The 16,317-nt window shown below is 37.3% G+C and overlaps 1 protein-coding gene across 7 annotated transcripts in view; it reads left to right on the top strand.

Annotated features, from left to right (window-relative positions):
- Window positions 1-15,165, top strand: part of MYO1B (myosin IB) — a 110,158-nt gene extending 94,993 nt beyond the window's left edge. For all 7 annotated transcript variants that reach the window (XM_039554879.1, XM_039554877.1, XM_039554878.1 and 4 more), the window contains 7 exons: window positions 2,326-2,400; window positions 2,806-2,940; window positions 3,790-3,896; window positions 6,783-6,915; window positions 8,445-8,597; window positions 9,487-9,614; window positions 12,166-15,165. In XM_039554879.1, the coding sequence (XP_039410813.1) occupies window positions 2,326-2,400; window positions 2,806-2,940; window positions 3,790-3,896; window positions 6,783-6,915; window positions 8,445-8,597; window positions 9,487-9,614; window positions 12,166-12,289 (855 nt within the window). In that variant the 3' untranslated portion in view covers window positions 12,290-15,165. The remainder of the gene's footprint in view (window positions 1-2,325; window positions 2,401-2,805; window positions 2,941-3,789; window positions 3,897-6,782; window positions 6,916-8,444; window positions 8,598-9,486; window positions 9,615-12,165) is intronic.
- The last annotated feature ends 1,152 nt before the right edge of the window (window positions 15,166-16,317 follow it).

Here is a 16,317-nt window from a genome sequence, read left to right as displayed (position 1 = left end):
AATAGGGCTGTTGTAGACTACAGAGGTATGAAAGGAACAATTCACTCAGTAATGCAGAGTAAAGTTCAGCTCTCATATTCTTGTACTTATCCTGACAGTGATGAAATGGGAAAAATAGTTAGAAAACATATATATAATACATGTTCATCTGTGTTTAAAAAAATCCATTTCAATACATACATGGAAACCAGAGCTGGAAAATACAAAGGAGCCATTTTAAGAAGTCATTCTGCAGATCAGAATCACACTTTGGGTACTACTGCCAAAGTAGGTCTGTTTTTATGATTTTAAAACAAGGATATGTCCCTCCTGAGAACTCAGAGGCTGTTTTATATCAAACAGTGGCATTTAAATGCAAACTGATAATTCCAAAACCTTTAGGGTGCGTTACAGCAGGAATACATCTCTGCAGTCTGTGGCATGGTTTTTGGTGAGTTTGTTAAATAGCATAAGCAACATTTCCAATTTCCATCTCACCTGAAATACACAGATTTTTCTGAATAAGACCATAGTCTGTCATTCCAATACATCACTGTTACCACAGGTAGTTTGAAGGCAAAGTGTTTTCACCTGTGACATGCAAGGCTGAAGAATTGAAATTGATACAAACAGGCAAGATTAAACCATTAAGTTGTGAGGATTTTGTTACTTGTTGGTTTTATTTGATTATATGCCGAGTAGATTTTAATAGCATTTGTGCTACTTTCCAGATTTAGGCTTTTCTGGAGCAGCTTGCATTTCTCAGTGCTTGCTTTGCAGCTTCCCTGCAGCACCAATAGGATGTCTATTAGTCCCTTTCTTCCAAATTAATTTGCCCACCTTGCAGCTCGCAAAGAAAGATCATTAGGGAGAGTCTATGAGAACATGGTGAGATTTGGGATGACTGTGGTTGGAGTGGCTTTGAGTGTGTTAATTACCATCCCTGAATAATTAATAAAGGATGCACTCTAATTATAGAGCACTAAGCCTTGCAGAAAATGAGTGAATAAGAACTCGAATATTTTTTTCTTATAAAGTGAGGAGGAAAAAATTATCCGCTGAATTTGCATAGAATGATGACAGCTGAATGCTGCCAGTTTTGTTGATGCATCTTAATGTGTGATTAAGCAAAACTTGTTTACTTGTGGGGTGTTTTTAGTCCCCAAATGATGACAGATTCTTGCTTTCCAAATGCTGGTTTATCTCAAAATGCATGAGTCACTATGAGGCAGAAGGGGGTGCCAGGGTAAATTTTTTTCTGTAAGTTGGTGGGGATTTTATTCTTTGGGTTTCCCTTTATATTCTGGTAACACAGAAGCCAGCAACACACAGTGAGTTAGCTAAAACCACTAAATTTTGCTCTGGGGTGAATTATGCAAAGCCACGATGTTTTCCCTGGGTTTTGCCCAAAACCCATAACAGGTGTGTTGCAGGCTGTGCCAGAGTTTGCAAAAAAAGTTGGGGGATGTTTCGGCTGACTTGAGGTGAGCCTGGGTGTCACATAAAACTGCAAACCAGTTGGGCCTTCTCTGGTTGCCTTTTCTGAATTTTGATTTATGCTGATTAACATTGATAGAAAAGGCAAAACAAGTACTCTGAAACTTGCACTTCTAAGGACATATTAAAAGTTAATGTCACCAGCAAAAATTGTTTCGATGATCACTTTTTTGATTTTTTTTTTAAATTGTATTGGTTTTTAAATAAATTTTGGGAGCAAATATCAAGTTTGCTGACATTAAGCAGTCTTTGTGTTGATTTTCTGCTCTTACCAAGCACCAAAATCTTATTTTTCTTTCGGAATGAAGACTGCTTGTGTGAAAAGAGTTTTTTCATGCAGAAGTGTGCTCTGAAAAAAAAGAATTCCCTTTTTATTATTGAAAACTCTGTGTATTAAGAATTTTAATGGAGAAAAATCTGAAAATTTCTCCAGTTAACTCTGTAATTAACATCAAATCAGTGTCACTTCAGACACAAGAAAATTGTGCCATCGCTGGTGATGCCTCACTTTTTCCAGTCCAGCTTCATGCAAAAGCTTATTGAAAATAGATTCATGCTGTGAATTTGACAATATTTGAATAATTTGGCTTTTTGGAGGGAAGTATTTCAAATTCCTTGTTAAGTTTGCAAATAATTGCACTCAGGTCAGCCGAGGTATCTTTCAGACATCTTGGTCCATGGTCTGTTTCACATATTTTAACTGTGACCAGGTGATGTTCCTATTTCAGGAACTCTTTGCATGTACATATGCTTGTTTTAATGTTTTCTACCATAGAGCTTTTTAAAAGAATACCTGTGCAAACAAATACTTTCTTTTTATTAATTTTGAGGGTTTGTTTAACTTTCCAGGTCCGTAGAGAATACAGGAAATTCTTCAGAGCCAATGCTGGAAGAAAAATTTATGAATTTACCCTTCAGAGAATTGTATGTATATATCTGTACAAAGCACATGTACACTTTCTGTGTTTTAAGTTTTTATTTTCTATCAAATACAACAACTGTGTTATGGCCTTGATAGTCCTTGTAAGGAAATGTCCAAGATAAGCACATGGAAAAGTGACAAATTAATATTCTGATATTGTAAAGAAAGGATAGTGATAGTATTTGGTGGTGTAGGAATGGTATGAAGTATTTGCCACAGTTCTGTGATATCTAATCTGCATTTCCAGTATACCTGGCTTTTAAAATCCATATTCTGGCTTATGAGAGCTGAGAGTTGCAGTTTGGTAACTGTGCTTTTTAATCACAGAGCAGCTGCTTTTCCTTGCGTACTTCAATAACTCTGATATTTGAACATTAATAAAACATCTTGCTTCAATTTTATCACAGATGCAAAAATACTTCTTGGAAATGAAGAATAAGATGCCTTCTTTATCACCAATAGATAAAACCTGGCCAGCGAGGCCTTACCTTTTCTTGGATTCAACTCACAAAGAACTAAAGAGGATTTTCCATTTGTGGAGGGTAGGACACATTCTGGTCCAGTCTGTGCAGAACTTCTTCCCATGATTCTCAACAGTTTTGTTCACAAAGGGTCTATTTTTAGGATGTATTTCCTTCAATTCCAGCCAGGATAATTTTATTTCTTTGGAAGGAGTATGTTTTTTGGTCATTGCCTTTGGCTTGCAAGGGATATAACTATCCTGGCTACTCCTTTCTGGGGCTAGGGGGAAAGGTTTGCTTCCTGCCATCCGCCTGTTAATTAATAGCTTGTAATACTTGTGTCCATGGCCAGGACTTAGACCAATGCTGGAAGTGCTGGGTGGAATTTTTTGCTTATGAGCTGTGGTTAGCTGAAATTTGTTTTGGATCTTTGGACGGAGAGAACAGCGAGAATCTGTACAAATGCTGATGGGACTGTTTTACTGATCTTGTGGGCTGTGTTTTCTGTGAATTGTCAAGGAACAGTTTTTCTTTCTGAGCCTGCAAAATTCACCCTCTCAGCTATGGTTTTTTTTCTTTCTCTCTGCCTATACAAACTTGCAAATCCATGGAACTGTATGAATGTTTCTGTGAAGCTTTTTAGCACAGTCTTCCAATAACTGGTATCTCATAGATTAAGCTCGTGTTCGAGTGCAACATGCTTACATGAGATGTCCTATATATTGTTTCTGGTGTAATTCAGAAGTATCTAGAATGGGTGAGGAGAAAACTGCCTCTCCTGTTTATTACAGTGGCATGTAGGATGGAGCTGAGTCACTTCAGAAGCATACAAAGAATGTGCATCTTGAGCAATGAGCAAACATTAGTCTGTGGTGCTGTGAGATTGGGAAAGATAATTTTATGGTTTGTTTAATATATCCTGTTTTGTAGTGTAAAAAGTACAGAGATCAGTTCACAGATCAGCAGAAGCTTATATATGAAGAAAAACTGGAAGCAAGTGAACTTTTCAAGGACAAGAAGGCTTTATATCCAGCCAGGTAATGAGTGATTCTGCTGCCTTTAGTGTACAAGAAATTCTATATCCTTCTGTAGATTTGGGAAACTAAGTAAGATTTTGCGTTTTACCTTAAGCAGGAAAGTGTATTTTCCTTGTTTGACAACATCCCTCCATCATTTGACTTTATCATCCTGAAAACTGACCTCAGTTAGAAGCAAACTTAGCTGTTGTTACAGCCACTAATCCTGTGATACCAAGAACTTCTGTTCAGAATCCATGGTGGTTTGTTGTTTGAACCCCCCATGACCTGTTCACGTTGTAAAAGTTTGGGGAACTTGCAGAACCCTTTCCCCTCGTTTCCATCAGGCTGTTTCCTGCAATGATAAAGGCAGAGTGAGCTGGGAGGCTGTAAGTGACAATGTCACTCCCTCCCAGATGAGCTGTGCTGGGGAGCTCTCCTGTGTTCAAAGTCAGCACATTTCACCATCATGCTCTAAGGTGAAGACTGGGTAATTTAACAGTTAGATACACTGGTGCATATCTTTTTGCAAGGATACTTTAAAAAAAGTTCTATTTCCATTTTAGATTCTGTTTTCTTTTTTTTCTTTTTAATCATGTGAAATCTCTTCAAATAAGTTCTTTGGTTTCTCAGATTACTGAGTTCTCTAAAACTGACAGATTCTTGTCATTGCTATCTACAGAGCTAGCATTACTCAAGAAAGTACAGTAGTATCTGATTTTATTTAAGGAATGCACTTCTTTTGGTATGCCATAAAACTGACAAAAGAGAGATGTCCTTGAAATAAGTTGGCTTACACTTTTTAAGTGAATATGAGCTTATAAATTGTATTTTTTCTTGAAAACAAACATCTTGTCCATCTCAAGAGAGTTTTCTTGTAGAAGCTGAAATTTGAGCTGAGCAGGAGCAATTTAAATGAGAAGCAAGGTTCGGCAGAGGGAGAAATGGGAATCTGCAAGAGTTTATGAGAACAGTTCCATGCGTGGACAAGCTCTTCTTGTTGTTTGTGTGTTTCCTTGGGTTTATTTTGTGTCATTTTTTAAATTGAGACATTTCCTGTTTTCCTGTAATGGGCTCAGTGTATGTTTCTCTTTTTTTCCCTTCAGTAGATCACTTATTTGATGGCTATATATGCTAGCTTGTGGTTTGTTCCTTATTTGCTTTGGGATGTCTTTTTATGCTGCTGGGAAAAGAGAAAGATGGTGCCTTTGGACTTTCCTAGGGACAAGCAGGTTGTTTTAGGTTTTAGTCAGTATGCATCTGATCAGCAGAGAGCTCATTGGGAAGGAAGGAATTCTATTTATATCCCTGGTTTGGTACTTTTTACACCAAGGCTGAACAATGAAATAATATACAGCAAAATATATTTATATTATTTATATCTATATTTGTATTTATGTTTATATTTATATCTAAAACTCATATATATATATATATATATATGTGAGTAGTTTTTATCCAAGACATTCTTAAATAGTATACATGATAGAGGAACTGTTGATTCATTTCAGTTTTAGTTGTAACTTGTCATCGTTTGATCAGGGATGAAGTCCACAGGGAATGTACTGTTTCGATGACTATGATTTCATAATGCTAATTAATAAAAACCAAAAAACCCTGAAGCTCCAACATAGTGGAAAGTTGGAATGCTTCCCCCACCCTGCATTCATTTAGAAACATTTCCATCTCTTTTTGTCTGGTATTCAGAGCTGATTAGCTCCTACTGTTGTTTTGTTGGGGTTTTTTTTAATAGGCCTAAGGGTAGAGAAAATTACTGTATAAAATTTCTGATTAATTAGTATGATAATGGTTCATAGGATATGGCTAATTTTCTGTGTATAGTATAATTATTTAAGAAGAGAGAGGGACTTGTGGGTACTAAAATTCAAGTACCCTTCCTCTTCTTTCCCATTTATCTGTGTGCCAGATTGCAATTGCAAAGGCAATGCTGTTCCACATACTGTACTGGTTTCTCTTGGGCTCCAGTCTTGGCAGGGCTTTGCTTGAATACTTTGACTGTACTTAAAGTGATTATTTAAAGTGACTTCCAAACAAAGCAAGCAGTGACTGTATTCACCAATTCTTGACCTGTAGTGAAGCCCTTACTTTAACACCCTAAGGTGTATAAAGGTGGGGGGATTTGGAAGTGGAGCAGATCTTGACAAAGAGCTGCTCCATGCTTCACAAACAACAGCAGATCTTGAAGGCAAGTTCATGTCTGTCACTGAAGTCCTGCCTGTCAGTATCAATACTCTGTCAGTCCTACTGAGGTTTTATTTTCTGTTTTCACAGGGACTCTTACTGGGTGATTTTAAATCGTAGTTGGCTGCATATGCAAGGATGTCCATGTGCCTGATATCCAAAGAAATTTGGCCCATTTAATTGGAAAATGCTTCCAGAGCAAGAAAAAACCCTATTCTGTCTTTGGTGATAACTTTCTCTTCATTCACCATCGCTGGGCTGTTAGTGTGTATAAGATTCTGTATCTAATACACATGCCATTTCTTACCCCATCTCCTTTCTCTCTTCCCCTGGGATGATGTGCTGGGGGATACATCCACACAACTTTGCAGCAATTCCCATGTTATTTTCTGCTGGCACACTCTGCCTGCTTGGCACAGATTAATGCTGGTACCAGTGTGCTGAGTGAACAGGTACAAAAGGTGGGCATTGAGAGTAGAGGTTTCTGGCTTGTTAAGACTATTCCCTCACTAAAAGTGAAGCAGCAAGTAACTTCCCCTGGAAGAGGGCGTGCCAAAGCTTGAGGAAGTTTCTGGCTGTATAGCCAGAAATGTATTGAAAATTATATTTGGGGCATCTCCTCATGAAGCCTGTGATGGTGTCAGGTTTGCTTCTTCCTCGAGATTCGTATTTAACTCGTGTTTCCTTTGCCTTTCTTTCGGGCAGTGTTGGGCAGCCATTCCAAGGGGCTTACTTGGAGATCAGCGAGAACCCCAAGTACAAAAAACTCACAGATGCCGTGGATGAAAAGATCATTATTGCAGAAGTTGTGAATAAGATCAATAGAGCCAATGGGAAGGTAATCAAATGGATTTGATTATCCAGAAGGGTAGATAATTTTTGTTATAAATACACTGAAAGTGAGACTCGTAATAGTCTGAGGATTTTTTAAAATAATGTGTATTTTTAAGGGTGCAGGACTGGAAATGTTGGTTTTATGTAATTGGGTGATTTTAACCACCTCTTTTAAACTTACATGAAGATTACTAAAATACTGTTTTGTAGTTTCCAGTGACTTTTCAAAAAAAAAAAATTGTATCTCATCAACTGGTAACAGACTGTATTGTGTCACAACTAAATGTGGTCTCTGTACTCAGCTAAGGTCTTCTATTTGCCAATTAAAGAAAAACATTTAGAGAATATTGTTCTTCTTCAAGTATTTAGAAAACTTAACTTTTCGAAGTCCACGCTGTCAGTCAAGCTTCTGATTATCACATTTTATTATCTCTTAAAATTATGAGTGGTATACTCTGCTAGCTTTGCCTGTCTTCCAAAGCTCTTTGGAATGAAGAGGCAAGTTTCTTGTATAATTTGAATAGAATTGTTAAATATGGTGGGTACTTTTTTATTTGGCCAACACAGAACACATTTTGCATTTAAATTGTACTTATTAAAACAGGAAGTATTATTCTACCTTAGTAAATTTAATTGCTTTCACCATATCTGTCTAAATATTAGAAGTAGTAGATCTCAACTTCTCAGATGTAGATGTCATTTATGCATTTGTAGGAGTGAAATTAGGTTGCCTGTTGTTGATGCCGAGTTAATTTTCTGGTTTAGAAGAAACTAATTAAATGAAGACAGTATCTTTCCTGTACTTGCACAGGCTACAGCTCTCAAGATGAAAAAAAAAAAAAAAAAAAATTAATGAACTATGGTTCTATGTGCTTAATGCAGCTACTTCTTAATTCTAATAAAGATTTTATTATTTAAAAGTTTACAGGAGAAAAAGCTGCATGTGGATTAAGTTCTCATTTCTCTTTCTTACTATTTTCTAAGACAAATTTAAGAACACACATTTCATGCTTTAAAAGTATTTGTCTTTTGAAAATATGAATGCTTATCCTCCTAAAGGGTAATTCCAATAGATAAAGGGAGGAGAACATAATTCTGAAAAACACTTATATGATTTGTGTTGCTCTGCATCATAGTTTTGGTGAATAATGGTCAGTATAGAGACTTAGTGTGTGATGATTTTCCTGGAGATTTTAAATTAAAGAGCATGAAAAATTAGGTTATCCCGATTTGTATAGTTTCAGAGTTTCACTTTCTGAATTTTACAGCTGTAAGCTAGTAATTAGAGGAACTGTTTATACCTAAGCATATGTGCCAAAATGAGCTAAGCTTCTCAATCTATAATTAGACACATAAATAAATTTGACCTGATTTTAACTGATCTGCAGCTTTTACTGAACATCAGATGTTCACGTGTGCTAACGTGGGCCAAGCTTTTTAACTCTATGAACTCCTTGGAGTCTTAGTAGGTGCTTAATGAAAACCAGTTCTCTCCTCATGTAGACAATGTTCTGCATTTTTGCATTTTCACAGGCTGCGTCCAGGATTTTCTTACTAACCAAAAATAATGTTCTTCTTGCGGACCAAAAATCTGGGACTATCAAGTCAGAGGTTCCATTGGGAGATGTTACCAAGGTGTCCATGAGCTCCCAAAATGATGGATTCTTTGCAGTGCACCTCAAGGAGGTTGGTTACCACTCCGTCACACCACGACGACGGTTTTACATGCAGTGATGTAAAACCTGTTTGTTAATTATCCTGTAGCATTAAATCATACAGGTTAGCTCGTAGGCTTAGAAATTTACTGAACTTTGCCATAGCTGAAAAAACTTTGATTTAAAGCTACTGAAGCCAAATGAGAACAGTTATTACATTATGAACGATCACTTAACTGTGAAAATCAGACTTCATTCTTCACTTCAGCCTCTTCAGGATCAGAGTTTTCCACTTGTAATATGGTTCAGGTACTTTGTGCCAGTGTTTTCCTTACATATACTGGTAGAATATTTCTCTCTTCTTTATGGGATGCCAAGAAGTCCAGGGTGAGGCACAGTTAATTTGTTACTCAGTTCTAAAGAACTTAGCTCAGTGCTATATTTGCCTCACTGCACTGTAACCATTGCTCTGCTAAAATCATTAAGCTGGCATCTGTATTCTAGCCTAAATGGATTTGAAGACTGTTATATACAGTGTCTTTTCATACCTGCTGCCATCATCCTCAGCCTGGTGTTGGTAATTTGCTTTTGTTCCTTTCTGCACGTACTGGAAGCTTGCTGTGGTGTATCCAGATGAGGGAGACAGAAACACTACAGTTTTGTAGGACAAATGAAGATGATGCTCCTTTAGGACCAGAAGGGATTTTTTTTACCTTTCTCAACTGGTTTGTAGATTATTTGGGAGCAAATGGCTTTTTGATCCTATACACTGCACTGCATTCCCTGTTTAATTTGCAGGACAAAAGATTGTTGTTTCCTTAAACTGGGAAGAGAAGACTCCTTGTAAATCCTCCTGCTTGGCTGCCATTTAATCGTACTCAAGGTTTTGGTAGTCCTAACTACTTTCTTTCCTGTTTCAGGGTTCAGAAGCTGCCAGTAAAGGAGATTTCCTGCTCAGCAGCAATCACCTTATTGAAATGGCCACTAAACTTTACCGCACTACTCTCAGCCAAACCAAACAGAAGCTCAACATTGAGATATCTGATGAGTATGTTTCTTGTTTGTTTAAGAGTACATTTGCTTCAATGCAGCATGCTAAAAAGTCAAGTATCTAGTGTCAGAATAACAAAACACTGTTGTGTAGCTAATACTTCTTTTCTCTTGACAGAATACTTGTAAAGAAGGATCCAATTTTCAGTGTGTGCTTGTTATAGTATTCATTTTGGCTTTTATGTCCCTGAAAGTCATTACAGAAAATGTGCTTTTGTTAAAGTAGTTTCAAATAGGGCTGTGAAGCAGAACTGCTGCTGTAGAAATAATCAAGAGTTACTACATTTAAGAGAACAGCTTTGCATGTGACTGAAAAGTTCACCAATTTCTATGAGATATTTATAGATTAGAGTGGACACTAGGTGCCAAGTTTCCTGAAAACAACCAAAACCAGAATACAAAACCCCTCCCCAATTCAATGTAGGTTTATTAAGCTCTACCTTCTCTCTTGTGAAGGTGAAACAACCTATTGTTTTTTTGTTTTTTTCATTGTTTAAAAGCTTTGTGTGATAAAAAGTTCGCATCTCAAAATAGTATTTCTTTCTGCTTGGTACAGTTTCATATTTTGGCCTTAAATAAGAACTGCCCTTGTGGTGTTTTTAGCTATGGAATAAAGGTGTTTGTGTGTGTGTGTGTGAACTCCTGAAGTTTGCTGAGGAAGAGTCCCTCACTTAGTCCACCGTTGTCATGCACTCCTTTTGTTCTGTGAAGTGACCCCTCTTTTCAGCAGTGTTGATTTGGTGGGTTTATTCATTTTGAATAAAGAAGAAAATTTGGAACCCTTTAACAACAGTGAAGTAAATTTCCTGTAGGCAAAAATGGAGCCTTTCTATCTGGCTGCACCACACTGTGTGTGTTCTAGAGTCATGGTAGTGGGTACAGTTTGTTCAGATTTGAGGATTTATTAAAAGGCTAATTTTGCTCTTTCCTTGAAAAGAAAATCTGCCATTTTCCTTTTTTCTGTTACCAGGTATCATTTAATTTGCTCAAGGGTGTGTGTTTTTCAGTCTCTAAGAGTGTGGCTATTCCCAGTAAGCTTCTAGTTTAAGGGGAGCTACACAGGAATAAACTAAAGCAAAGTTTAAGCATGCATTGCACTAGTCTGGAGTGCCTGCTTACCTTAGGTCTGGAAAACAGCCTACTTTAAAGGAGTCTTTCTTGCTTTTTGGGATGTGGTTTTTGTTTCTTCTCTTGCAGATTAAAAACATTCATGTGTGTATTGCTATTGAGTTTATCCAGACTAAGTAATTTTAAGCTTTGCAGAGTCCCATCTCTATTGATGGTGAAGCAGGAGTCTCTTCTCCTAGAGTTTAATCTAGAGTTTAGACACAAGTGCAACTAGGAATTAAGAGGAAAATGTGGCCTCATTTTGATTATCCTGCTTTTTGGGAAGAGAGCTGATATAAGAATGCTGTTGATGCAGGGGTATGTTTAGGAAGAGACACACCATTCACATGTATAATATTGGAACAGTGGGTGTAGGAGAATTTAGCTCTGGTGATGAGACAATGGCTGTAAGAGCTGCTCACGTTTTTGGGTGCCTGCATGGCTGGGAGTACTGAGCAAGCTCTGAGTGTCTGGGCTGTGCAGCAGGAAAGCAGGACCGAAGGGCAGCTCAGCGCAGCAGAGGCCACTTCCTCCCCTGAGCTCTGCCGTCAGCTTGATTTGTGGTTTCCGGCTGCAGAGCAAATTCTTTGAAGTTTTTGGCCTCTGCTGGAGGACTTTTTAAGGATGCTAAAAAGGAAAATCGGCTGTATTACAAAGGACTTTTTAGGTCAGCAACCACTGCATGTGAGCCAAGAGGCAGCACTGCCTTGCTTATTGCTTTTAATTTCTCTATCCAGATCAGTTAGAGGTTAGAGGCTCCACAAGGAGCCTGTTGGTTTTTTGTGTTTTGGGTTTTTTTAGGCAATTCTCTGTATTCAGTGAAATTTCCCTTCCAGTAAAAAGTGAAGAGTCAAATCCAGATTAATTTACCCAGAACTTTAGAATTTAGAAAATGTCTAAATTTGGAGATTGCTGGGCAGGAAGTGAATTTTCCCAGTTGCCGAGCAGGGGCCTATAAAGGCCAACTAAGGATTAGACGTATGAGAGGTGCTAAAATACCAGATGTACTAAATTACATGTAAACCAGAAGAAAAGCACTCCCAATGTTGCTATAGAAGTATTGACCTTCCTTCCATGAAAACAGAGAAGTCCCTTTGGCTGACAGTGAAGTAGTTGGAAATAGTCTTCGCTGCGTTTCTGGTACATTAGAAATTCTGTTTCAAACTGCTTTTTTTTCTAAAGGAATATCAAACTAACTTCTTGTAAAATGTCCACAGTTATAGGCAAAAAGCAATACTTAAGAGATACTACCTGAAGGAGATTCTTGCCATTCCATAACCTATGGCTTTTTAAATTTATTCCCCAACTCTTTATTATTAACAGAGCTGAAAATGACATCTTTTGGAGTGATGCTTAGAACCAACAGGAAAAGACTTCTGCTCCTCGTGTGTCTTTTTTTTTTTCCTGCCCTTAACTAAAATTTTTACTATTCCCTCTCTTAGGTTCCTGGTCCAGTTCAAACAAGAAAAAGTGTGTGTGAAGTTCATACAAGGCAGCCAGAAAAACGGCAACATCCCAACTTGCAAGCGAAAAAACAATCGGCTTCTTGAAGTGGCTGTCCCTTAACTGCAGCTGGTGACTCTCCCTTTCATGGACTTGTTTCTTTGTAATAGTGCAATTTTAGTTGTTTGGTTTTGCTATTTTTATCCCTTTCTGGAGCTGTTGATGGCTAAATAGCTTTAGAAACCCTTGGCAAAACATTTGATCGATCAACTTTGAAATCTTTTTGTCCATGCCAGAGTTTTAACCCTCGAATCGCAGACTTTTATCCAGTGAGGCATTTTTACCAGCTGGCACATATCTGTCATACAACAAATCATTCTCTTTGTTTAGCAGCCGTATTTTAGTGCAGCATAGCATAAACCCACATATTAATGATGAAGTACTCATATTCCTTAGTGTAGAGATCCACTTAACCGGAATGACACGTGGCCTTGATGCTGGGTGGCCATTTGTGCCCGGTGTCCTTTTATCCCGACCTGTCCAGAGGGCTGACAGAGGCTCCTCAGGTCCCACCCCTGTGCAGACCAGTGGAGCAGAGGCTGATACAATAACTCCTGTAGCTCACACTAGGACATATGTAACTCAACCTTCCCATCAATGCAGCACAGAAACATCTAATCCTGCAAAATAGGAGGAATAGATGATTACACAAGCAGCTACACGCATCATTTTATAGAAAAACATGTGGAAATTTCGAAACAGCATTTTTAATTAGGTCAGATGTTTTTAATGACTTTATAAAGTAGAATTCAGCAGAATTAAAGAAGCTTTTTCTTTTTTTCACAAAAGCTATAAAGTTCAAGGCATATTTTCTGTTCTGCTTTTTTTCTTTTAAATTATCAGTTAAGATTAGAGCCTGAAAAATGCAATAGTATTCATAACACAAGTAAATGCTAGTTATTTAAACAGCTAGTTATCAAGTGAAAGGTTTGAGCCTTTCTTTTAAATATTGGCATGTACAATGTGCAATAAAACATACGTGACATTTTGTGAGAATTATTTATAATACACTTTTGTGTGGAAGAGAGAGGATTGGTGCAGACTGCATAGACAATGTAAGGGTTAAAATAGATCTGTTTTGTTAATTTGCAGTTTTTAGAGTGTACACTACAGTTGTCAATTTGGGAAGAATACTTAGAATTAAAAAAAGAAAAAATCCTTAATTTGGGGGTCTGTATATAAATTGGTATTATGGTAATAAAACTGTTCTAATTCTGTGCTGTTTGGTACTCCTATGTTATAACCATATTTTTGTACTCCAAACTATTTTATATAACTCGTGTGCCTGATGTAAATGCGTGCACAGAAAATGCAATCAAGAGCCGCATTATAAATCTTCAGTGTAACTGATTGCACTTAATCTTTTATAAGCCACAAGCATTAGCTGAAATCCTTGAGAGGAGAGATGCTTTGCCAGAAGGAAGGAACCGCTCATGTGAAGGGTTTGTGGGATGTGACTGTGTGATTTGTTGATGCGAAGACAGCGGAGAAAGCGCGTTGTATTTTTGCAGTCTGATATAGGACAGATTAAGGCCCTGGCTATCTGATGTGCAGTGCTGGAAGTCTGAGCATAAATAAAAGAAAGATAAAGAAAAGTTCAGAGTCTCCTTCCTGTCCCGGTGGGGATGTGATGTAGCGCTCACGGCTGTGAAGGCTCCTCTGGGTAGTTCAACGTTAAAACAGTGTTCACTGCAATAGGTGTTCAAGTGCTAGTGGTTATTAGTCTGAACAATACAACTGGTTTGGGTTACACCACACTCTGCTTTGGGATTAAATGGTTTTTCTATGATTTGGACACAAAACAATTGTTTTTACAGGCTGCTTCAATGTTGCTGCTAAAAGTCCATACATGTGACCTTGAAAGGTGGGACTAATCAGAAGATCTATTTCCCAAACTGACACAAAGGTGCCTCTTCCTCATAATTGTAGTTCAAACCCTTCTTCAAATAAATGAGTCAGGTTAATAGTTTAATAAAATTTAAATAATTTTACATGTATTGTAATTATAGATGCTTGTGAAGGAAATTTTAGGATAGATTTATGATGCAAAATTATGATACTTGAAAGGAATTGTTCCATTGCCTTAAGAAGACAGCACATAATAATAACAATGTGGCATTTAAAACTCCTAAATCCCGTATTAGAATTTCTGCTCGGGAAAGATTGGAGAGTTTGTAAAACTGTTCACTGTCTTGGAAACCTTTACAGTAAGAACCACACACAGCAAATTCTGAAAATTAATACAAAAGTAAGAAAAACAAACATTTGAAATCTGGTGTAATTCTGTAGTTGTTTGTAGTTAAGAAATGGGAGAGTTTAGATTAAGAACATCTTGATATTTGGCCCATGAAACTAGGGTATTACAGGATAATGTTAGGATATTTGTCCCATCCCAGCCAGGTCCAGTACACATCCCTTCTAGTTTTTGATCTTTGCAGCAAGTCTTAATAGCCATACCTGCAAAAGACTGGAAGAGGGACAAACTCCTCACCTTGGTTTCTCTTGTTTCCTTTCTTTTTTGGGACTTCTGCAATTTTTACCTTACATATTAGCTGGTACTTTGTGACAATTACCTTTTGACTCTTGAATACTTCTCAATGGACAGAGCAAGTTTTGCAGAACATGAATTATTAGATATACTAGCAGAACCATGGCATCTTGATGTTTAGATTTAAGTATCTAGGATGTTGAAAATAAAAATGCAAGGTCATCTAGCCACCTGGACTTTTTTTTTTCTTTTCCTCTGTTTTCTTTTATAACTGTCTATCAAATGGAGTTGTAAAGAGAAGAGTATTCCTCCCATGGTGCTAACCTTACTTTTGCATCCTTTTACTTTGTAAATGCTATTCTTTCATCTCAAAGCTGGGCAAGGATCATTAAGAAAAAAACTTGTTGCATGATGCTTTCTAGAATCAAATAAAATTCTGTTTCTATACCTATATTTTCTCTATATCTGTATTTTTCTTACTGCAAAAGGAGCAGGTGACTGGTTTTTAGGTTAAATATACACAACACTGGTGTGTGACTTGAAGAAAAAAGAAATTTTTATTTTGTATGTGATTCCTTAAGAGGCATCCTCGGTGATCCACAGTAATATTTTTCAGTCCTTTCCTCATCATAGTTTTTGCTGAAAATTCTACAAACTCAACTTTCCTAACATTGGGCTTTAGACCAATTGCCTGAGAACAGTATTACAGCCAGTTAAACCTGATTTTTAAAAATGGCTTTGTGCCCCAAACCTATCATACTGCATATGTTGTCTTGTGATCTGTTTCTCTCCTTTTATGCTTAACAATTCTATCCTGATTTTTTTTCTATTTTTGTTCAAATTATGGAAGAAAAGAAACTAAAATGTAAAATCAGGAAAAGCATATTCAGTTTTGTGTTTCTTTTCTTTGCCAAAATGAAAGCCTTTTTCTATACATTTCTGGGGGGAAAAATGAAGACTTAATTCAAAATTTTGATGTGAAATGAGAACATTTTCCCCAGTCTGTGTAAAGGTCTCTGTTAATTCTTAAGCTTTTAGATCCTTAATCTTGAAGAACAACGTATTTTCCGTATTCTGTAGGAAATGGGCGTGGTTATTTCTAAAGGATTGCTCAGTAGTGTGATGGTGATAGGAGATGCACACGTTATGTGCTGCTTTGGACATAGAACTTCCCAGCAAACATGTTTCAAAGACAGAACTGGAGGGGACTCTGGGGATGCTGACAACTACACCAATATAGAGCAGTGTGAGTTTGAAGGAATCTCTAGTATGACCAAATGAGTTCCGACTCTCCTCCTGTCTCACTTCACTCCTTATTGTAGTACTTTTTAGCTTACACAGACATATGACTATGAGTGGGAGGGACAATTGTTTGCCAATGTTTGCAAAACCCCTCAAAAGTGATCAGAATTTTCTGGATACTGCTTTTAGTCATGTGGTTTAAAGTACGTGCTTGGTATGTCACTGTGACGACCTTCCAGTTGAAATGTAGCTAAAGGTTGTTGTCATGTAGTGTGATCTTGCAGCCATTCCAGCACAGGATTTGGTGATTTGTCTGTCTGCAGTTGTGTGATCTGCTCAGTAGTTTCAGGAGACTTAATTG

This window comes from Corvus cornix, chromosome 7, assembly GCF_000738735.6.
Source record: "Corvus cornix cornix isolate S_Up_H32 chromosome 7, ASM73873v5, whole genome shotgun sequence".
Lineage (NCBI taxonomy): Eukaryota > Metazoa > Chordata > Aves > Passeriformes > Corvidae > Corvus > Corvus cornix.
This window is presented reverse-complemented; position numbering and strand designations above follow the sequence as displayed.